This window comes from Xyrauchen texanus, chromosome 2 (assembly GCF_025860055.1).
Source record: "Xyrauchen texanus isolate HMW12.3.18 chromosome 2, RBS_HiC_50CHRs, whole genome shotgun sequence".
Classification (NCBI taxonomy): Eukaryota; Metazoa; Chordata; class Actinopteri; order Cypriniformes; family Catostomidae; genus Xyrauchen; species Xyrauchen texanus.
In genome coordinates, this window is record NC_068277.1 from 31,333,101 (window position 1) to 31,353,657 (window position 20,557).

General features: G+C 41.0%; 1 protein-coding gene and 1 pseudogene across 1 annotated transcript in view; one reads left to right on the forward strand and one right to left on the reverse strand.

The window, feature by feature from the left end:
- The first annotated feature begins 2,086 nt into the window (after positions 1-2,086).
- LOC127655218 (intelectin-like) lies at positions 2,087-4,470 on the forward strand (annotated as a pseudogene).
- A 447-nt stretch (positions 4,471-4,917) lies between these two features.
- Positions 4,918-20,557, reverse strand: part of LOC127662323 (integrin alpha-11-like) — a 70,213-nt gene continuing 54,573 nt past the window's right edge. The window contains exons 22-30 of the mRNA XM_052153451.1: positions 15,297-15,373; positions 14,301-14,384; positions 14,117-14,207; positions 13,454-13,567; positions 13,257-13,340; positions 12,909-13,019; positions 12,340-12,435; positions 6,648-6,761; positions 4,918-6,380 (exon numbers count right to left, since the gene is read on the reverse strand). Coding sequence (XP_052009411.1) covers positions 6,303-6,380; positions 6,648-6,761; positions 12,340-12,435; positions 12,909-13,019; positions 13,257-13,340; positions 13,454-13,567; positions 14,117-14,207; positions 14,301-14,384; positions 15,297-15,373 — 849 coding nt within the window. The 3' untranslated portion in view covers positions 4,918-6,302. The remainder of the gene's footprint in view (positions 6,381-6,647; positions 6,762-12,339; positions 12,436-12,908; positions 13,020-13,256; positions 13,341-13,453; positions 13,568-14,116; positions 14,208-14,300; positions 14,385-15,296; positions 15,374-20,557) is intronic.

A 20,557-nucleotide genomic window follows, 5' to 3' on the forward strand; every position in this document is an offset into this window, starting at 1 on the left:
GAACTCACTCACTGGCTCTCTGATGCGCAGTCACGTGGTCTCCGATCACTCCTCCACCCTCTCAGGTGGACAGCAGCCGCTCCTCCCCTGGAGGACCGGAGTCAGACCTCTGACCCCCAGCAGACAGAACGCCTCTCCGTATTCCCGGCGCCCTGTGGGGACACACCTCCGCCCCTGGCAGTGGCCCTACCACTCCAGGCAGTCGGGGAGTCGCTTCCCTTCTCCCCTCGAGGACAATGATCTTCTCTCGACCCCTCCGTGCTTCTGAGGGACAGCAGGGCACTCCTCCGCCCCTGGTAGCGGCTCCATCACGCCAGATGATCGGGGAGTACAGTCCCCAGTCAAACCGTTGACGGCGGCCGTTACCCACGTCCGGGCGGTTGGGCCACTCCGTCCCCCGGTAGATGGCAGTGTCCCTCCCAGGTTTCGGCACCAGGTAAGGTTGGTTAAAGCGAAAGGAGTTGAGAACAGGCTTGACAAAACAAATTATGTTTAATGATAAACCAAAAACACACAAACATAACCACACACAGGGCAGCTGCCTGTAATTCTCTCTCTCTCGAACTGTCATCACCGGCCACCTTTATCCCTCATGCGCCCCATCAGGCTGATTGGGGCCCTCCTCCGCTCTACATAAAGCAACACAAAATAATGTAGTTAAAATTTGTCTTTTTGGTATTTGGAAGTTCTACATGCAGTCAGTGACAGACACACAAATACTATTTCTGTTCAGTAAATCTGATTGAATCCAGAGGATATAAGAAGGTTATAGTTATGTTTGTGTTCTGTTCTATGTTAATTAATTGCCAATTGAATGTAAATGTTGTATTCCTCATGCAAAATATACTTACTGAAGTTTAAGTTTGAAATAGTCTGCAATGCCTAAACTCATTTTATAATGTATGGCTGTTATCAAAGGAAAAACTCGATGTATTTTATTTTATGGTACAGAACCGCAGCTCTGTTATGCTGTCAGTCTACCTGAGCTTATCGGCAGCTCACTCCCCACAGACGAAGAATAAAACAGGCTTTACTGATGTAGTAGCCTATGTCTGTCAGCTGGAATTATTTCTATTTTTTAACATCTAGATATCAGCGTTGGGTATCTGATATCTTTAGTGTAATGAACGCATTTAAACCAGTTTAGACTCAGCAAATCTGATGGAATCCATGCAGACAATTTACATTTACATTTATGCATTTGGTAAACGCTTTTATCCAAAGCGACTTACAGTGCACTTATTACAGGGACAATCCCCCAGAGCAACCTGGAGTTAAGTGCCATGCTCAAGGACACACTGGCTGTGGGAATCGAACCAGCGTCCTTCTGATTAACAGTTATGTGATTTAGCCCACTACGCCACCACAAATGTGTTTTAATTTAGATGTAAATGTTATCCTCCTCCTGTAAGTTACATTTCATGATAACTATGTTTTCAATTGTTATCAAAGAACCACTTCTGATACCTTCTGTAGAATTGATGGTTGGGATTGAATGAGTTGATTAGAGTATCTAAAAGAGCTCCTCATAGCCAATCCTGATGTTGGAGGTAGGACTTGTCGGAACCCGTGGAAAAGCAAGCAATTGAGCACACACACAGACCAGGGAAAAGAGCAATTGAGATTTTACACACTCAAAAAATAGCTGAGAAAGGTAAAATTCAGAATTACGTGCAAACTCACATTCAAATTCACTTTATTCAAGCACAAAATTGATTTTCATTTGTTCAAAATGAATTTATCTTTGCAAGAAGACACATTGCTTCACAAAACTGAGTTCAAGCTTGTGCAAAATAGCTTTTTGTGCACTCATCTTGCACATGCAAAACATTTTGTGCACACAAAAGATAATCTTGCACGCTTTAAATGTCATCTTAGCAAAAGTCACAATGAATTACACTCAGTCTTGAAATTTTCTTAAATTTATTTATTACTTTGATAGATAAACTTTCCTCACTAGATCCAGTACTGCAGTGTTTTTATGATATTTGTACAGTAGGAGGCATCATTTTAATCCAAGATACAGGAGCACGATGTACTGATACAAAAGACACCCCACCCATGAAGCTGAAAACGTCTGGACAGAATGTTATATGTAGCTCCAAGCTACAAAGAAATTTGTGAAAAATATCAAATGTATGACGGTAAGCCTTTTTTTTTTTTTTTAAGCAAACCATCATCACCACATTTTCAAGCAGATGGCCTCTTCTTTCTGACCACAGAAAGTGGAGTGCTTTACCAGACATACTGTGATATGACCAAAAAAGACCACTGCTGGGAGCGGCTGGACGCTGGTGGCCAGTGTGCATGAAAACAACATGTATGGAAAATGTACTGCTGGTGATTGCTGGTCTAGTGAACAGGGCAGTAACCCAAACCAACCTAATGGAGAAGAGACATGGGCAAACACCGTCACATTTAGAACAGCAGGGGCTGCAACAAGTGACGAGATCCCAAAAGGCAATACCCATTAGCAGGTAATAATGGGTGATTTTAACAGCAACATTCTGCAGCAGGTTTAACATAAAGAACAGCCTGCTCAAGACCTGAGCAAATCAAGTAAAACGGAATCATGACAAATTTAGCAGTCAATAGAGATGACTATTCACCTGTTTGTGATGTGAATGATCTGTCTGTTTCACCTCTGTCACAGAATCCTGGATATTTTGACATTGTAGCACATGATGTGTCTGTGTGGCATGTTCCTAATAATACTTAGTTGGAACAATGGACCCTTGCCTCTATCCTGCAGTACCACACTGAAAATCACTTCTTAAGCCTCTATGGAAACCCTTTCGGTGTATTCAAGGTCAATGAATGTTTGAAAAGTAGGAAATATGTACAGCATTAAGGACAAACAAGTATCCATAAAAAATAAAAACTTTCACTTAATTACTTGGACAAACATTTAAGGTGTACACATTTACAATAATGATAATAATTATTATAAAAACTGAATTCTTATCTTCTTAAAACTGAATACTTATCTTCGTTTTCCTATATATTCCCTGTGAGGTTTGGAATAGGGACATGTCGCATTAATAATGGACCTGTCAGTCCAGTTTGTCTGTTCCTGATGTAACCAACAGCTACACCTAGCTATTTCTTGCCTTCAATCTCATCCTGGCTGATCTTGTGGCAGTATCTGCTTAGTGTGCTGAATGGTATTTTGAAGTCCTTTGCTGTGCTCCTAATACTTTTGTTTTGAGTCTTCACCTGTCTGGCTGCCTCTAGCATAATCTGTGCTGGTGTCTTTGCCCTGTCTGTTGTTCTTAAATATTTTCTGACCATTTTGATTTCTAAAAGAAAATGATTTATTACACAATGAGTTTATGTTCATGAGAATATAACATACAATCCCGATAAAAATGTAAAACATATATATATATATATATATATATATATATATCAAATATTATGTTTTAACATATGTAAAATGCATAAATTAATACATTTATAACCAATTGGCTAAAATGGGGTTGGTTGGCACATGTGTCAACCAACCCCCAAATCAGTGTGTCAACCAACCCCACCCACATTAGGACACACCTCTTTACTGAAATTATGTTAGCCACATAGAATCACTCATCAGAGACTTTTAAATTTCATATCAAAATATAGCTGATCCTATCTACATCAACTGAAACCCTTACATTTTATATATCTCTATCTATCAGAGTTCTAAACTGTATTTAGTGGGGAGAACTTTTTTTTTGTTTTAACACAGTAAAATAGAAAAGTTATCCTCACCTCAGAAGTTAGTGACAGTTCGATGATTTTAGTAAATGGGTGTGTTCAGGTCAAGAGGGCAGTCATTTTAATGACAGATTTTTGTGACAGCGCCCTCTAGTGTACTGGAATTGAACTGTGTGCCAACCAACCACTGACCCAACCATCCCCACTCTCCCCTAGTGTATCTTTTTTTTTTTTTTTTTAACTGTGTTGTATTTTTTATTATGTGTATTATTTATAGAGAATCATTGTTGTGATCACTATACTGATACACTGAATTAAATTATGGTGTATCATAAAAAGCACAGCATCTGTGCATAAAATTAACGTGACAGATTATAGTTATTTATCAGAAAATGTATTATGAATAATTTATTCTGTATGTTTTTCCAGTACAATGAGGCTGGATTTATCACATTCAGGGTCTTCAACACTGAAAATTCAGACATGGTTATTTGTTTGGGTGTTAAACCAACTGGCTGTAACACTGAATGTGTAAGTTGAAGTAATTTGCTGTATTTTCTATAATGTAATTGTACTATTTTGCTGTTAGTCATGTACTCACATTTTTGCAGTTCTGTATTGGTGGAGGTGGACATTTTCCTGAGGAGGTCCCTAGACAGTGTGGGGACTTCACATCTTTTGACTGGACTAGTAGAGAGATTACTGAAGCAGCTGTTCTTTTTTATCGCTGAAACTCTTGTCACACCAGTCATCCAAATCATCAGCTTAATGTTAATCTATCTGAAATATCACTCTGATTAACAGTGTGAAAAGAAAAATAACTATAGAAATGTACCTTACAATTCAGGTACATTTGAATAATTCATTGCATACATTTCTGTATTTGAGTCATTTAGTCCCCTAAAATATAATGCTAGATGTTTTTTTATTATTATTAATTCAACAAAATAATGTATTTAATGAGATTTTTGCTATTCAATACAGGGAAATATAAGGCTATAGCCTATATTATATTCTGCTCAAAACTTCATGATGAAATTGAGATATAATGACAAAGATGATAATTGAAAAAAGTCATCATGTAATTCCAGATGTACTTTATGTACTGTATATTGTTTAATATTTTCTTATCTTTTTTTAAGAGACTGTAAAATCACGTCTGCTTTTGTTCCTTATTCAATAAGTATATGTGTGTATTATAATATTTTTTTTAAATGAAAACATTGGTGCAGATTTGACCTTCTAAAAAACTATTTGCATTTATTACACTTTTACACAAACACACTTTATATTTCAAATTTTATATTTCTGTATCATATATGAACACTTACTCATTGTCTTAATTCTTCATTTATACTGTATATTTATTTCTTGACTTATACATATAATATGAGATTGAGTACTAGAAAATAGGGATCCCTGACTACATCACATCTACAAATTATAAGTATGCTTCATAGAATTTTGAAAATTTTTGCAGTTCTATTGATATTTTAAATGAACAAACAGCACAGATGGAATCACTGGCTTGGTTGACATACTGTACAGGAAGTATACTCTTTCAAGACTAATTGTTGAGGTGTGAAGCAAACTTGAGGACTTGCTGCTCTATTCTGGATGCTAAAGTAGGACTGATGTCTCACTAGACATATATTATAATGCCGCAGTCCTCATGAAAGCAAATTTTGAAATGTGTGTTAAAAAGTAAACCTGTATATTTACAAAATTCAAGTTTGTACCCCTAAAATATAAAAAGTGCATCAATGTTTTAAAGACAAATAGTAATTTCTTTTTTTAAAAAGACAAAAAAAATACTGATGTATAATATAATTATTTTAGGGTATTATATAGGAGGATATATATATATATAAAAAAAACAATGTAGTAAAGTCCACAAAAAAGTTCATTTTCTATTCAATAAATTATGACCACTGTAAAAAAAACTCCAGTGCCTAATATAACATATTCTAAACATGTTTAATACATTTGTTAAGCTAAATTGTGCACTTCTTTCCCCTCTTTCGTTTACTAAGATTACCTTTTTTTGTCAACAAAGCACCAGAAAATATAGCTGTTTAGACAGTCACATCCCTTTGAGGTTTCTCTTGTGTATTTGCAGAGTCAGACATTGGATTTAGCCAAGGTTCAGATGTGAAGACCATGTGAACAGACCACAAAGACATTGTGAAAAGAGTCTGATGTTCCCAAAATTCTTTCCTTTCAATACATTTTCCACTCACAAGCTTTCCTTTAGTATTTTTTGCTTTTGAAACTGTCTCTCAGAGAATGTCCTTTAAGATGCTGTGATCTTCAGGCCATAAGAGGGTTTGGATCTGGGGTGTAAAGTGAGATGGAGACCCATATAGGGTCGGCTCAGTAAGCAGTGCAGGCACGGTGAGGGTCATTGCAGTGTTTTTCATGGTTGAACAACAGATCGTCAAGTGCACAGAGCATATCCCTCCTCTTTCTTCATTGCCACAAGTCCTATTTTTTCTCTATTTCTTCCAGTCTCTCAGTCCCCCTCTCTCTCTGTTTCAGAGACGTCTAATGTTGCTGTGTGTTGGTCCCTGAGAAGTAGGCCTGTCTACCCTCATAAGCAGCCTGCGCTATCGCTCCTCCATCATCTTGCCATTGGCCTCCTTCTCTGCCTCCTCATGTCGTTTCTGCCTTTGGAAAAAGCCCAACTAGAGGAATAAAAAATTATACAAATAATGCAATTCAGATCATATATTTTTTTCTGCATGCCAAAAAACTGAACAATCAACAGATCACAACATAAAACATGACACTGCATCTGTATTTTCATGAATGTTGGTTGTGTGTTAGTCACAATTTATTAATTAACTAAAAGGAAAACTAAGAAAATTGTATTATATAAAACATATAATATATACATTTATTATATTATATTTATTATTTTTGTTGTATGTTGTGTAAATTAAACACATTACCTTCCAAAGTGCCAAAATAAGGAGAGAGAGAAGTAACAAGCCACCGAGTGTACTGCCTATGACAATCCAGATGGAAACACGGTAATTCTCCTCTTTCCTAATCTCAAGGATTATCTATAAAAACACACATACACACAAAAGCAAAATGAAATTTGGGGCCTGATATAGGAAATATACTTACAGTGCATATTTAATGGACAACATATAATCTGTTTTTTTTTTTCTTTCTTTCTGATTAGTTGGAATCAGAGACTGGCAAATAGCAAATTGTTTGATTTCATATTTACTGATGTTTAAGGACTGGAAATTGGACTGTAATACACTAAATAAGATTTGTATCATAACATACAATAAATAATTCAAAAGTAATCCAATTAGATTATCTACTGATTACAATTTTGCTAGTTGTGTAACTGTAATCAGTGCCAGATTACATTTCAAAAGTAATCTACCAACACTGCTTATTATCACTGATGTCTCACAAATGTATTAATGTGCTTCACACAAAAAATATTTCTGGCAATAGGATTTAAAAATAAAAGATTTAAATTCCATTTATTTGAAAATGCTTCATTTTCAATTGATGGAAAAGAAAATGGATTAGTACAGGCACAAAACTCTACATGGCGCAAGGAAGTCAGCTCGCACACATGTAATACGTCAAGCCAATCAGCTCACATGGTGTAAGCTGATAGGTCCTTAGACATGTAATCGGGTAGCCAATCAACTTGCATACTCTCTCTCTTTGCCTAATATTTAAATTAGCTCAGTTTGCAAGTAAGCCGGTTTCACTTTTAACACTGGTGTGGATGACACTTAATTAGCATTTCAGTCAATGCAAAAGGATAAGGAAGCTTGCCCATTTCTCTCCTACACCTGGCTCACCGCTTGTGGGTAAGTCTCCATTCTCAGCACACAATCGGTTTCTGTGTTATGATGTGCAGTCATGTTGGCTATGAAAATGTATAAATATCAGTTACAGGAAGTAAAAAATGTTGGCTACTGCATTAAATCCGTATTTTTTTTTTTTTTAACAAGTTAAACGTGAAATATTAATTACAAAAATTAACGTGTTAAATTTTTAGTTATATATCTTGTTGTTAACTTTTTGGTTTCTATTGTTTAGTATTTTTGGGGTAAATAATAATAAAAAAAAAAAAAAAAAAATTTTCAACAAGAAACTCCTGTTTTCTCATTGCCGGACTACTTGGTCCATGACACGGATCAGTGATGTGCGGTGATGTCTTAAAGAGGCTAGGCACTGAGTTATGAAAGCCAGATTACCTGATTTATTGTTTAAGCTAATAATACGTAATAACAGTGAACATTACGCACAAGCGCGGCATATCAAGAAATGTACAAATCAGGATGTATATCGTGTATTCTCTCTTTCTCACGCACACACACACACAAGCGCACAGCCACATAGCCAATCTTTTCTTACATACCAATCAGTTTGAAATGATCGGATAAGTTTTGGGCCCTTTTGCTGTACTAGTCCATCTAAGGCTGGCGTAGACCTCCCTCTTGCAATTAACTCATATTTGGAATTAAAATCGAGCTTGGAAAAATTTCTTAATTCCGTGATTACAGCCGGTGCTGTCATTTTGATTTTGATTTTGGCTAGCTGTGGTGTAATGACGTTAGCTACGCAAATGTCCAGGAATATCTCGATTTTACTTGGTCCATGTCTGATACGTAACGGAGATGATTACGGGCATAACATATTTACGTCAAAAGGCACAGCAGATTTGTGCTTTTTGCCGTACATGTTAAAGAATACAGGATCGAAGTGCGCATGTGCAACATGGGTTTCCCGTGTGTCGTCTGCAATGAATGGACCGTAAAAGCACTGCTTATTCTACCATTTGTTTTTAGTTGATTATGCGTAACTGCTACATTTGTCATCATAACGTCTAAACAATTGGAATAACACACATATTGCATATATAAAAATCACAAGAATAAAAAGTAAAAATATAAATACAAGTTTATTATTTAATAAACATTTTATTTTTGAATTTTGGCAGGGTAGGCAGTGCCTAGTTTGCCTACCCAGACCGCACGTCAGTGACACGGATCATCAAGAACTTCAAGGAGAGAGGTTCAACTGCAGTGAAGAAGACTTCAGGATGTCCCAGAGTGTCCAGAAAGCACTTCTCTCCAAGAAAAACATCAAGGATAGAAATTCTACACAAAGCACAAGGATTGGACAACAGAAGACTGGTGCAAAGTTATTTTCTCTGATGAAGCCCCTTCTGACTGTTTGGGACATCTGGAAAATAGTCCGGAGAAGAAAAGGTTAACGCTACCATGAGTCCTGTGTCGTGCCAACAGTGAAGCATTCTGAAACCATCCATGTGCGGGGTTGCTTATGATCCAAGGGAGTGGGCTCTCTCACAATTCTGCTCAAAAACACTTCCATGAATAAAGTATTAAAACGTCCTGCAAGAGCAACATCTCCCAACGATGGCTCGGAGATCATTACATTGAAATTTTGGATACATGGCCAGGCAACTCCCCGGATCCCCTCCAAAAGGCGAGTGGACAAGCAGAAGCCCACAAATTGTGTTGAACTCCGAGCACTAATAAGGCAAGAATGGATCGCCATCAGTCAGGATTTGGCCCAGAAGCTGATATCCAGCATGCCAGAGCGAATTGCAGAGGTTATGAAGAACAAGGGTCAACACCGTAAATACTGACTCTTTGCATATATTGAATGTTTTTGCCAATAAAAGCCTTTAAAATTATGAAACGCTTATCATTGTTTTCCAGTATACCATAGAAACATGTGAAAAATAATCTATAAATAGTGAAGCCGCAAACTTTGCAAAACACAATTTATGTCACTGCTAATACTTTTGGCCACGGCTGTATGCGGTAGATCTGCTGATATGGTGGAGGTGCTGAAAAATCACAAAATATCTGATTTGATATAATATACATTGGTGTAAATAAGGTTGCTCTGAAAAACTGCATTTGTTTAGTTACCAATCATGTCAACATAAATCAATAAAATAAAGCAAACAAAATTTCTCCAAACAAATAAAACATAATAATTGTACATAAGAACTAATTAAAATTGTAAACAAAACAATAAATAAAGGTTTTCATAGCATTTAAGATTTTAGTAATGAGATTCACATATAGAGTGCCATTTAATATGTCATTGAGTCAGTGTCATGTACTTGGTGCCATCTCCTGGTGCCCATATGTAACAATCACCATAACAATAACATCACATGTCTCTTTGCCCAAATATGGGTGATTTTTTTTTTTGCACCGATCTGAACCTAATCCAATTGGTTTAGCATTCCATGATGCTACAAATTTTCTAATGACGCCATCTGATTCAGGAAAGCTAATGTGTTTTCAGCCTGATTGCAAGATACCAGATAGCCAGATGCTGTGTGGACTGTGCACAATGTGTTTCGTGTCAATTATCTAATGATCTATGGGGCTTGTGTTTGTGGGCTCAGTTGAAAGATAATCGCCGCCTCTAAGTAAAGGTATGTGATTATTTATGTTCGGTTTATTTTTGGAAAGTTATATAAGTGAAAATGTGGCATAAGAGCAACACCTGTTCACATTAAACTTAAATGTCAAAGACATAATTCTACTCAACTTTATTCTACTCTTTGAGAGCTTTCCAGCAAAATATGACACATGTCTATTTGATCAGTTTGATGTTTTTCCTGATTACAATAATATGTACAGTGCAACATTTGTCATAATTTATCAAAACGGAACACTTCTCATTCATACATTTCAAAGCACTTGTTTAGTTTAGATCACAATGTCTTTATGCATTTTAAAGTATAGCTGTCAAGAATGTAGCTATTAATATTTTCACTGAATTAATATTTTTGTTTTGTATGGAATTTCTATTAAGCTTAAAGTGTTAAAAACCATATCCATATTTAGTCCGTGAACTAAAGCCAATATTACTAAAGTGTTAACCTTATGAATGAAAATGTGCACGGTCTCGACTCTGTTTGCACTCTCTGTTTATTGTATGCATCTTTGAAATCTGAGATTGCCGAGAGTAACATTATACTATTTTATATACATTTTCCACTTTTTGAAATGTCTGTTAAAGTTTCACATGATTCAAAAGGATTCCAATATATCAACCTGAGCGAGGTGTTGACAATTGTGATTACTGTCCATATTTACATCCACATCACTGATTAAGGTAATTATCTGATTAATCCTTTATTCTAAAAAAAAAGTGTAAATGATCCAAAGGGTGTACATCTATTCTGAATATTCCTCCACACATGATACAGAGAAATTAATACATGCTCGTTCTTTTTACAATATTCTCTACTGGAAAAACTAGAAGTTAGCTCTTGCTATTTATTCCACTGCATTTCTCTAATTCTTTACATGTAATTTAACTAAATTATGCCATTTAGTAACTAAATGGCATAACTAAATTATGCCTCAGTAGTTGAATTCAACTACTGAGGCACAAAATCAGCCTTGAGTGCGGGTAAGAAAAAAGAAGAAAATAATATTAAAATAAAAAAATAGCCTGTTAATAATAAAAATACAATGATAATAATAATAATTATTATTATGATAGGCAAATACAAGTCATATATTGTTTACAGAAATTTTAAATGTAATAGATTTACATTTAAAATGGGTGTTTTATTTAATATTGAATCACTTCCGGTTTAAGCCCTGCTCAAATCCGGTTCTATATGAAAGATACAGATATAGATAATTTTGCCATAACAACAGCTATAGATAATGGCTTTGCTGTACACCCCAAGAAGCAAGTCTCTGTTCTTGCTCTGCAGCAGAAGCAGCAGTAGCTGCAGCAGTGTATCAGATCTAGTCTACCAAGACCAGTATCCTATCAATATGCCATTCCCACATTAACATAATATTACAATAATGACTGAAATAACTAAGTTCACACATGTATCTAAAGTGGCACAAGCTGATAGGTCCTTTGACATGTAATTGGGTAGCCATCAAATCTCTGTATTTGCTCTGCAGCAGGTGTAGCAGATCTAGTTCACCAGGACCAATATCCTATCAATATACCATACTCCCATTAACAGCCGAAATCTCTTTTTACATTGCAAATTACATTGCTGTTGTAAACAAGGCAGTTCATCCAGCCATGAAGAAGTCACTGTTTTGTCTGCTTCAGATGAGAGCAGATTTGCTGATATTAATATACTGTACATTGTATATTTCTGCTTGCATACATTGCCCATAGATGGCAGCACCACACACCACATACAGCAAAATACTGAATTGTACTGCTGGTCCTTTCGGTCCTCTTGGCTCCAGGCTCTTTTACTGTGGTGAAACAACTGACAAAGTAGCTCACCAGAGCACTCACTGTTTTTAACAGATGACTTGAGAGATAGTACTGCATATCTGATTGTGTACATTTAAATATCTGCTAATGTTAGTGCAAAAGATCTATTTTGGTTATATGTGTACATTTGTTCTTCATTCTTTATGACTGACTATGATGATGGGAGCTTTCAATTGAACAGATGAATGAAAACACACAATGTGTCAATGTTTTTGTCGAGAGCGAGAGCAACATCTTGTTCTTAAAATGTTTTTACAAATTCAGTGATGGATTTATAGTTTCCTTCAATGTAATCAATGCTTCTGTAATTTGGTTTTCTGCAAAAGCGTATGTGTATAGAGGGTGACTCACGTGTCTGACTGGCCTCTCTTCATGCAGAAACATGGGGCTGGAGGGGCTCAGCTCCACTGAGGCTGTTGTCACCAGCTCAATAGTTTTGAACTTCAGCTGCCCATTACAAGAAAAACAGTTTTAAAATTCTTTGAGAGATACTTACTCCAATGGATGTTAGAAAGTGGAGGGGACAAACAATTGGGATGAGGGGATAAGGAGGTCATGGAAAAAATATATAACAGAAATATGTTCAAAATAATATATTCAAAGCAAGTGCTTTTTTGTGTGTGTTTCTGAACGAAAGTGTGAGACAGAGAGAGCGAAAGACTGATGAGGAATGAAAAAACAACAACTAAATACAGCATCTAAACAAAGCCTGATACAAATACCATTTGTTTTTGTTGTCTCTAACCTATGTTCTTGTCATAGTCACATGACAAGTGTGCCATTATATGTCCATGCTACAGTTTAGATCTCTCAGTAGCTTTGGAAATGTAGTATGTTCTAAAATATTGTCTTGGTATCAAGTGCTTCCAACGTTGTATCCCATTGGTTTTCAACTTCAACAGGTTGTCACGAGTACTCACAGCATGAAGTGCATCAGTGCGGAGGGATCCACCAATTTTCACACTCACGTCTCTGTAGGAAGGCAGGTTTATCGTACACTGCACTGGCACTGCCAGGGTGTTGGAATAGTTCTGTGCAGAGGAGCAAGCAATGTTTCTCTTACAAACAGATTCTCTTAATGATGAAAGCCAGCTGGAAGCGGTGTTTTACAAAACTCCTCACAAATAATACATTAAAATACAGCCAAAAAGCACAAAGCAGAGAAACACAATAGGTCTGATGTTTGAAGTGCTAATATGAGATTTGACACACATTTTTACATATGATAACATGCAGACACTATAAGCCTATGCAGAGAGATGTCTTACCAGTCGAGATATTTGGGAAAGATCCTCTGGAGTGGCCCGACTGTGTGCCACATGCTGAGGGGGGATACAATGACTTCCACCTACCTGATATAAAAAAGACACAAAGCACCAATTAGGGTTAGACACATATCTAGGAGATCTAAATGAAATGACATGAGTATTGGGTAAAACTACAAGTATGGTCATTGTCTCCTCACCTGGTCTATGTGGAAATCCCTGATCTGCAAGAGCTGATTGCCATTCTTTGTGACTTCAGGGATAGCAATGTACAGTTGCAAATCTTGGACAGGGAAATAACCAAGGTTCTGAATCTGTAGTGCATGGATAGGAAACATTTTGAGTTAACTGTTAGGGTAATTTTGGGGCTCCTGCTTTCTTTAGATATATTGAGTGGCCCCAAAAATATTTTTGGATGCTTAAACTACACTAAAATATCTGAATGTCATTACAGTAGATACAAAATATCAACCCAGGTGCCATCTACAAACAAATGAATCAGACCTTTTCTATGAACTAAAAATGTTTTTAGTCTAAATGTATGAGGTGAGTTCCTCTCAAGTTCATCAAGGTGTTCTAGAAGATTAACTTCAAGTGTAGTTCATTATATTAACTATGGATGTTCCATAACATTTGACCAGGTTTTCCAAATATTTTTTTCTTAATTTTGAACAATATATATTTTGCTTCTTTTTGCGAAGAGTTTTGTTTGAAAGATGTGTTTGTGATATATTTATTTCAAATGAATGCCACTTGGTTTGATATTTTGCTATATAATGCAAATACCATCATACAATTGTTAGTGTGGCTAATGTGTCCAAAATATGTTTAGGGCCACTGTATGGCAAGGTAGTTAACCTCACCTGAAAGGTAAAGTTAAAATGAGGGTTGACATCGCCTTGTTCCTCCAGAGAGAGGTCAGGTTTAAGGTCATATCGGGTTGGGTAGAAATCTCTGAGTGAATGAAAATACACAGTGCCTCTAATTCACAACTGCAAATGCTATTGATTAGAAAGCTTTATTGGATACACATATACTGTATCTCACCTTGTGAAGAGCACATCAGCCTCATATTTCAGTTTGTAGAAAATGTCATTAATGTTGTTGTGTAAGGCAACTTCCTCACCCTCACTACAGAAGCATGAGAAAAGACATAAGAAACAATTTAGGCATATATACTCACCCTGTAATTCACTGCTCTGTGACACTTGGCAGTGTGTATGAAAAGTTTAAAAGTTTCGTTACATTCCAAACCATCAGTAATGTTTAAGAACTTGATTACGATTTATTTTACAGCGTCCTTGTTACAGTGTGATTTCTCAAGTATTTACTGATTATTACTAATTAACAACATGTACTTATTATAGTTTTAAGGTTAGGGGTAAGGGTTTGCTTTAGGGTAAGTTCCATGTAACTATGCATGATTGAATGTTATTACTATAGTCAATACATAGTTTACACTGTAAAATATAATGTTACCAAGAACATTTAACTGAGGCCTCATTTAAATTTGAGTGTGATAATTTATTAAATTGTATAAATGGACAACATATAAAAAAACATGTGACAACATGCTCCAATAAATACAGTATGTGACCATTTGCCCAGACTTGACATTAAAAATGCCCTTGTCCTGTGAACAAGATTCAACCTTGTTATTTAAATCTACCTTCATTATATCTTTGACTGAAAGTATGCTAGTGTAGTTTTATTATGTTTCCTTGTTTACCCAAGAGCTATAACAAAAATATGATGATTTTGGAATTACAGTTTGGAGCATAGAATCCACCAAAAATCGTTTTAATTTTAGATGATTGAAACCAACATGTAAAACCTCTGCTAGAAAAATCACACCATGATAATTATATTGGAGTTGACATTGTGACAACTATCCCCAGTCTTCCCTATTCATCATTAGTATTGTATACATAATATGTTTATTCTTAATTCTATTGTATTATTACTGTCCACATCTAAAGATTAAATTCCAAACAGCTCTAATATAACACTTTTGACTTGTGAATTTTGGTTGTCTGGTGCTACCTGGTAACCTCCAGAATGAGCTGTAAATGGTCCAGCAGCACTGAGTGACTGAATTCCAATTCCAAGCGAAATGTTACCTAGGGAGAAAGACAGAGAGAAATATTTAAATCACAACAGATACAGCATAGTAACTGTGGGATTTACAAAAAATAACAAGTGACTGACTACTATAACATAGTCGTTTTCTTTGTATTTTCAGACCTTCAAAATCAACACAGAGTTTTAGCAGAGAACTTAGAAGTAAATCCTGCCATAATCTTCCCTAGGCTTGTAGCCTCAAAGCCATACAGACAAAGGGTATCACAGAACAGGACAATAGAAACCATCTTTACACAATGACACACAGGCAGGGTATGAAATTAACTTTTTTGCTCACCAGACACAGTGGCTGGTAAATGCCCAATTTTACCAGCCACTTTGATTTTTCCACCAATGTTTTTCTTTTTATATATTATATATAGTATATACCTTATCGATTCAATGTGTGGCTCAGCGGTTAAGGCTCTGGGTTACTGATCAGAAGGTCGTGGGTTCAAGCCCCAACACCACCAAGACACCACTGTTGGGCCCTTGAGCAAGGCCCTTGAACCTATCTGCTCCAGGGGCGCCCTATCATGGCTGACCCTGCACTCTGACCCCAGCTTAGCTGGGATATGTGAAAAATAAATAATTTCACCATGTGTATGTATAATGTGTGACAATTGGTCAAATTAAATTAAATTAATTAAATTAAATATAGTAGAAATGAAGCATACTGTATATATATATATATATATATATATATATATATATGAGAACATATCGTTTGGTTACATATGTAACCTCCGTTCCCCGAGGGAGGGAACGACACGTTGTGTCGGAGAAGTGACACTAGGGGTCTCTCTTGAGCCCGATATTCACCTCTGACCTATTGAAAAGGGCCAATGAGAGATGGCAGTCAGTATTTGCATACCCGCCCCGCGATCACGGGTATTTAAGCGGGGCAAATCACGGAAGTTTAGTCAGGATTTTTCTGAGGAGCCGAAATGGTCCGGCCACAACAGTGGCTCGGTTCAGCGACATGACGGAGGAAAGACACAGCGTGTCGTTCCCTCCCTCGGGAACGGAAGTTACATACGTAACCAAACGTTCCCCTTCTGTCGCTCTCTCCACATTGTGTCGGAGAAGCGACACTAGGGGACCCATTCCAATCTTGCCATGTGCTGAACCGTGTACGTGAACTGCTGATACAGAGGCGGCAGGGATTCATCCAGTGCCACGCATCGTCTGTACCCGGCTGCACGTACCCTTCCCCAATGCCCCATACTGAACATCGGGATCCTTCTAGTTACCCTGAGAGGGGAACAAGGCGATGTTTGCCAACATGGGAGCGGGCCAGCCTGGCTGGGCCTCTTTCTCTCTATGTTTCTCGCATAGAGCAATCACGGCCGGGCCCTTACACGCATATAGGGAAGGGGTCTTACCAGACCCTCGCGGAGACCACACCTGCCCTTTTTCTTGGGGAGGAAAAGTGGTAGACACGTCACACGGCCGTCTTAGGGCTCGTGTGGAAAGTATGGTGCGGTGGTAGATCCAGCCTCGAAAGGGGGGAGTTGCTACAGCATGGCGACCGGGGCAGCTGTAACTGCCTAAGGGAGACATGGGGGTCCGCTCGTAAGGGGACAGAACCGTGGAAATACACACAGCAGGAGGCCTTACCTGTGGAGCACCTATACCAGTACAGGGTAGCCATCAGGGTACACGCAGTGGCTTGGGTCGGCGAGTTCCTCCGCTGAACCGCGGACCCGGAGGGCTGGGGAGGAATCGACCAGGGTCCCGACTCGGAGTGGGGCGCCCTGGGAAAAAAGGCACACTACTTAACCTTGACATCAGGAAAAGGGCGCTGAGGCAAGCGATCCACCCGGCCAGTCGGTCTACGTGTTACCGAGTTCTACGGGCTCGGACCTGACAAAACACGAGACACAACCGACTCAATGCGGAGGTTGTAAAACCTCGCGAAGGTGTTGGGTGTTGCCCAACCCGCGGCTCTACAGATGTCTGCTAGGGAGGTGCATTTGGCCAGTGCCCACAAGGACGCAACACCCCTTGTTGAGTGAGCTCAGACCCTCAAGGGTAGGGGCACGGCCTGGGTGTGATAAGCCAGTGTGATGCGTCGACAACCCAGTGGGCGAGCCTCTGTTTGGAGATGGCATTCCCTTTCTGCCGTCCCCCAAAGCAGACAAAGAGCTGCTCAGAGCATCTGGTGCTCTGTGTGCGGTCCAGGTAAATGTGCAGGGTGCGCACTGGACATAGCAACGAAAGGGCTGGGTCTGCCTCCTCCCAGGGCAGTGCTTGCAGGTTCACTACCTGATCTTGGAATGGTGTGGTAGGAACCTTGGGCACATAGCCGGTCGCAGTCTTAGGATCACAGACGTATCTGCCGGACCGAACTCCAGGCAAGTGTCGCTGACAGAGAACGCTTGCAGGTCCCCGACCCTCTTGATAGAGGCGAGCGCGATCAGCAGGGCCGTCTTAAGAGAGAGGGCCCTGAGTCCAATTGATTCAAGCGGCTCGAAGGGGGGTCTCTGGAGTCCTGCCAAGACTACCGAGAAATCCCAGGAGGGAACTAGGCCTGGCCGGGAGGGATTCAACCTCCGGGCGCCTCTCAGGAACCTGAGGATCAGGTCATGCTTACCCAAATGCTTACTTGCCATCTACAGGATTGTGGTGGGCAGCAATGGCGGCAACATACACCTTGAGGGTGGACGGGGACAGCCTCCTGTCCAGCCTCTCCTGTAGGAACAGGAGCACTGACCTAATCACGCATCTCTGCGTGGTCTTCAGTTCGGAAGAACACCAATCTGTGAACAAACACCACTTTAGAGCGTAAAGGTGCCTGGTAGAGGGGCTCTGGCTTGGTTAATTGTATTCTAGCGATGGCCGGTAAGCCGGCTAGCTCTTCCGCATCCCGTCCAGGGACCAGACGTGGAGGTTCCAGAGGTCTGGGCGTGGGTGCCAGAGCGTGCCCCATCCCTGAGAGAGGAGGTCCTTTCTCAGGGGAATTCGCCAGGGAGGAGCTGTCGCGAGAAGTCTGAGTTCCGAGAACCAAGTCCGAGTGGGCCAGTAGGGGGCCACTAACATGACTCGCTCCTCGTCCTCCCTGACCTTGCACAGCACCGGTGCAAGAAGGCTCACTGGGGGCAATGCGTACTTGCGCAGCCCCGAGGGCCAGCTGTGTGCCAGCGTGTCTGTCCCAAGGGGAGCCTCTGTTATGGCGTACTAGAGCGGGCAGTGGGAGGTTTCCTGGGAGGCAAACAGGTCTACCTGGGCCTTGCCAAATCAGCTGGACCGACTGGGGGTGAAGCCTCCACTCCCCGCCGGGCAGGCGTTGTCGTGATAGCGCGTCCGCTACGACGTTGAGCTTTCCGGGGATGTGAGTGGCACACAGCGACCTGAGTCGCTGCTGGCTCCATAGGAGGAGACGGCGGGCGAGTTGTGACATGTGGCGGGAGCGTACGCCGCCTTGGCGATTATATGCGCCACCACCGTGGTGCTGTCCGATCTCACGAGGACGTGTTTGTCCCGAACTAACGGGAGGAACTTCCTGAGGGCGAGAAGGACGGTCAGCAACTCCAGGCAGTTGATGTGCCAACGCAACGGGACCCCTTTCCAACGGCCCGCTGCTGCGTGCTCGCTGCACACGGCACCCCACCCAGACCGGGAGGCATCGGTTGTGACCAGAATGCGTCGGGACACCTGCTGCAGGGGCACTCCTGCCTGTAAAAAGCAGAGGTCTGTCTAGGGTCGTAGTGTTTTGAGGCAGGCGGGGGTGATCCTTACCCGATGCGTGCCGTGGTGCCATGCTTGTCTCGGGACTCGAGTCTGGAGCCAGTGCTGGAGTGGTCTCATATGCATCAACCCCAGCGGCCGACCGCATGGAGGACGCCATATGCCCCAGGAGCCTCTGGAAAAGTTTTAGAGGGACCACTGTGCCTGGCTTGAAGGAAGTGAGGCAATCCAGCACCGACTGAGCACGCTCGCTCGTGACACGTGCTGTCATTGAGACTGAGTCTAACTCCAACCCGAGAAAAGAGATGCTCTGAACCGGAGTGAGCTTGCTCTTTTCCGGAGCACCTGGTCTCTGTGTGTGCATAGTAACTCTCGAGAGTGTGCTAGGATAAGCCAGTCGTCGAGGTAGTTGAGAATTGCGGATGCCAGCTACTCGTAGCGGGGCAAGAGCCACCTCTGCGACCTTCTTGAAGACGCAAGGGGACAGAGACAGGCCGAAGGGGAGGACTTTGTACTGAAACGCCTGGCCGTCGAACGCGAACCGTAAGAAGGGTCGGTGTCGTGGCAGAATTGAGGCGTGGAAGTACGGCGTCCTTCAGGTCTACCGCTGCGAACCAATCTAGATGCTGAGCGCCAGCCAGAATATTTCTCTGCGTGAGCATTTTGAGCGGGAGTTTTAACAAGGCCCGATTGAAAACTTCGCAGGTCCAGGATTGGTCAGTAAGCCGCCGCCTTTCTTGGGTACAATGACGTAAGGGCTGTAGAAACCCTTCCTTTTTCGGTTGGAGGGGCCGGGCTCTACAGCGCCCTTGGCTAAGAGGGTTCGCGATTTCCGTGCGCAGGGAACTGGCATGCTCGCTGTGTACTGCTGGAAGCGGACGCCCCTGAAGGGGGCGGAGCGGGCAAACTGAATTGCGTAACCGAGTCGAATGGTCGGTGCAGCCAGCGTGATGCGTTGGGAAGCGAAAACAACGCTTCCCAGCTCTGCGCTAGGGGCACCAAAAGGATGAGTATTTTGGGCGTACCGGCGGGGCCTCGCAGCGGGCGGAACAGGTAATGCAGCGTCGGGCGGCCGTTGCGGCCTGAGGCTGGGGTGCTGAGAATAGACTCAAAGCACTTACCTTGCTCCAGCACCCGGCAGGGGCGGGTTCATGACTGAGGAGGAGGTCTGCTGGCGTCCTCTGGACTCGTCTGAACCGGCCGGCCGAGGGCAGTCGTGAGGCAGGCGGAAGGCGGGATCGCCACGTCCGGTGTACGGGACTGTCGTAATCTGAAAGCAGATTGCCGTGAAGCGGCATTTGCAGACCAGGTGACCCAGAGGCAAAGGAAATAGCTCTTTTATTGAGAATGTGGGTACCACAGCCCCGTCAGGGGTGTGGCAAATGAAAAAACAAAGGATTCTCCTCCCAGCCCTCCACCGGGGGCGGAGCGGTCTTACCACCTCGGAGCTAATGTCTTGGGCTCTGGGTCGGCTGTCTCAGGAGCGGCTTGGG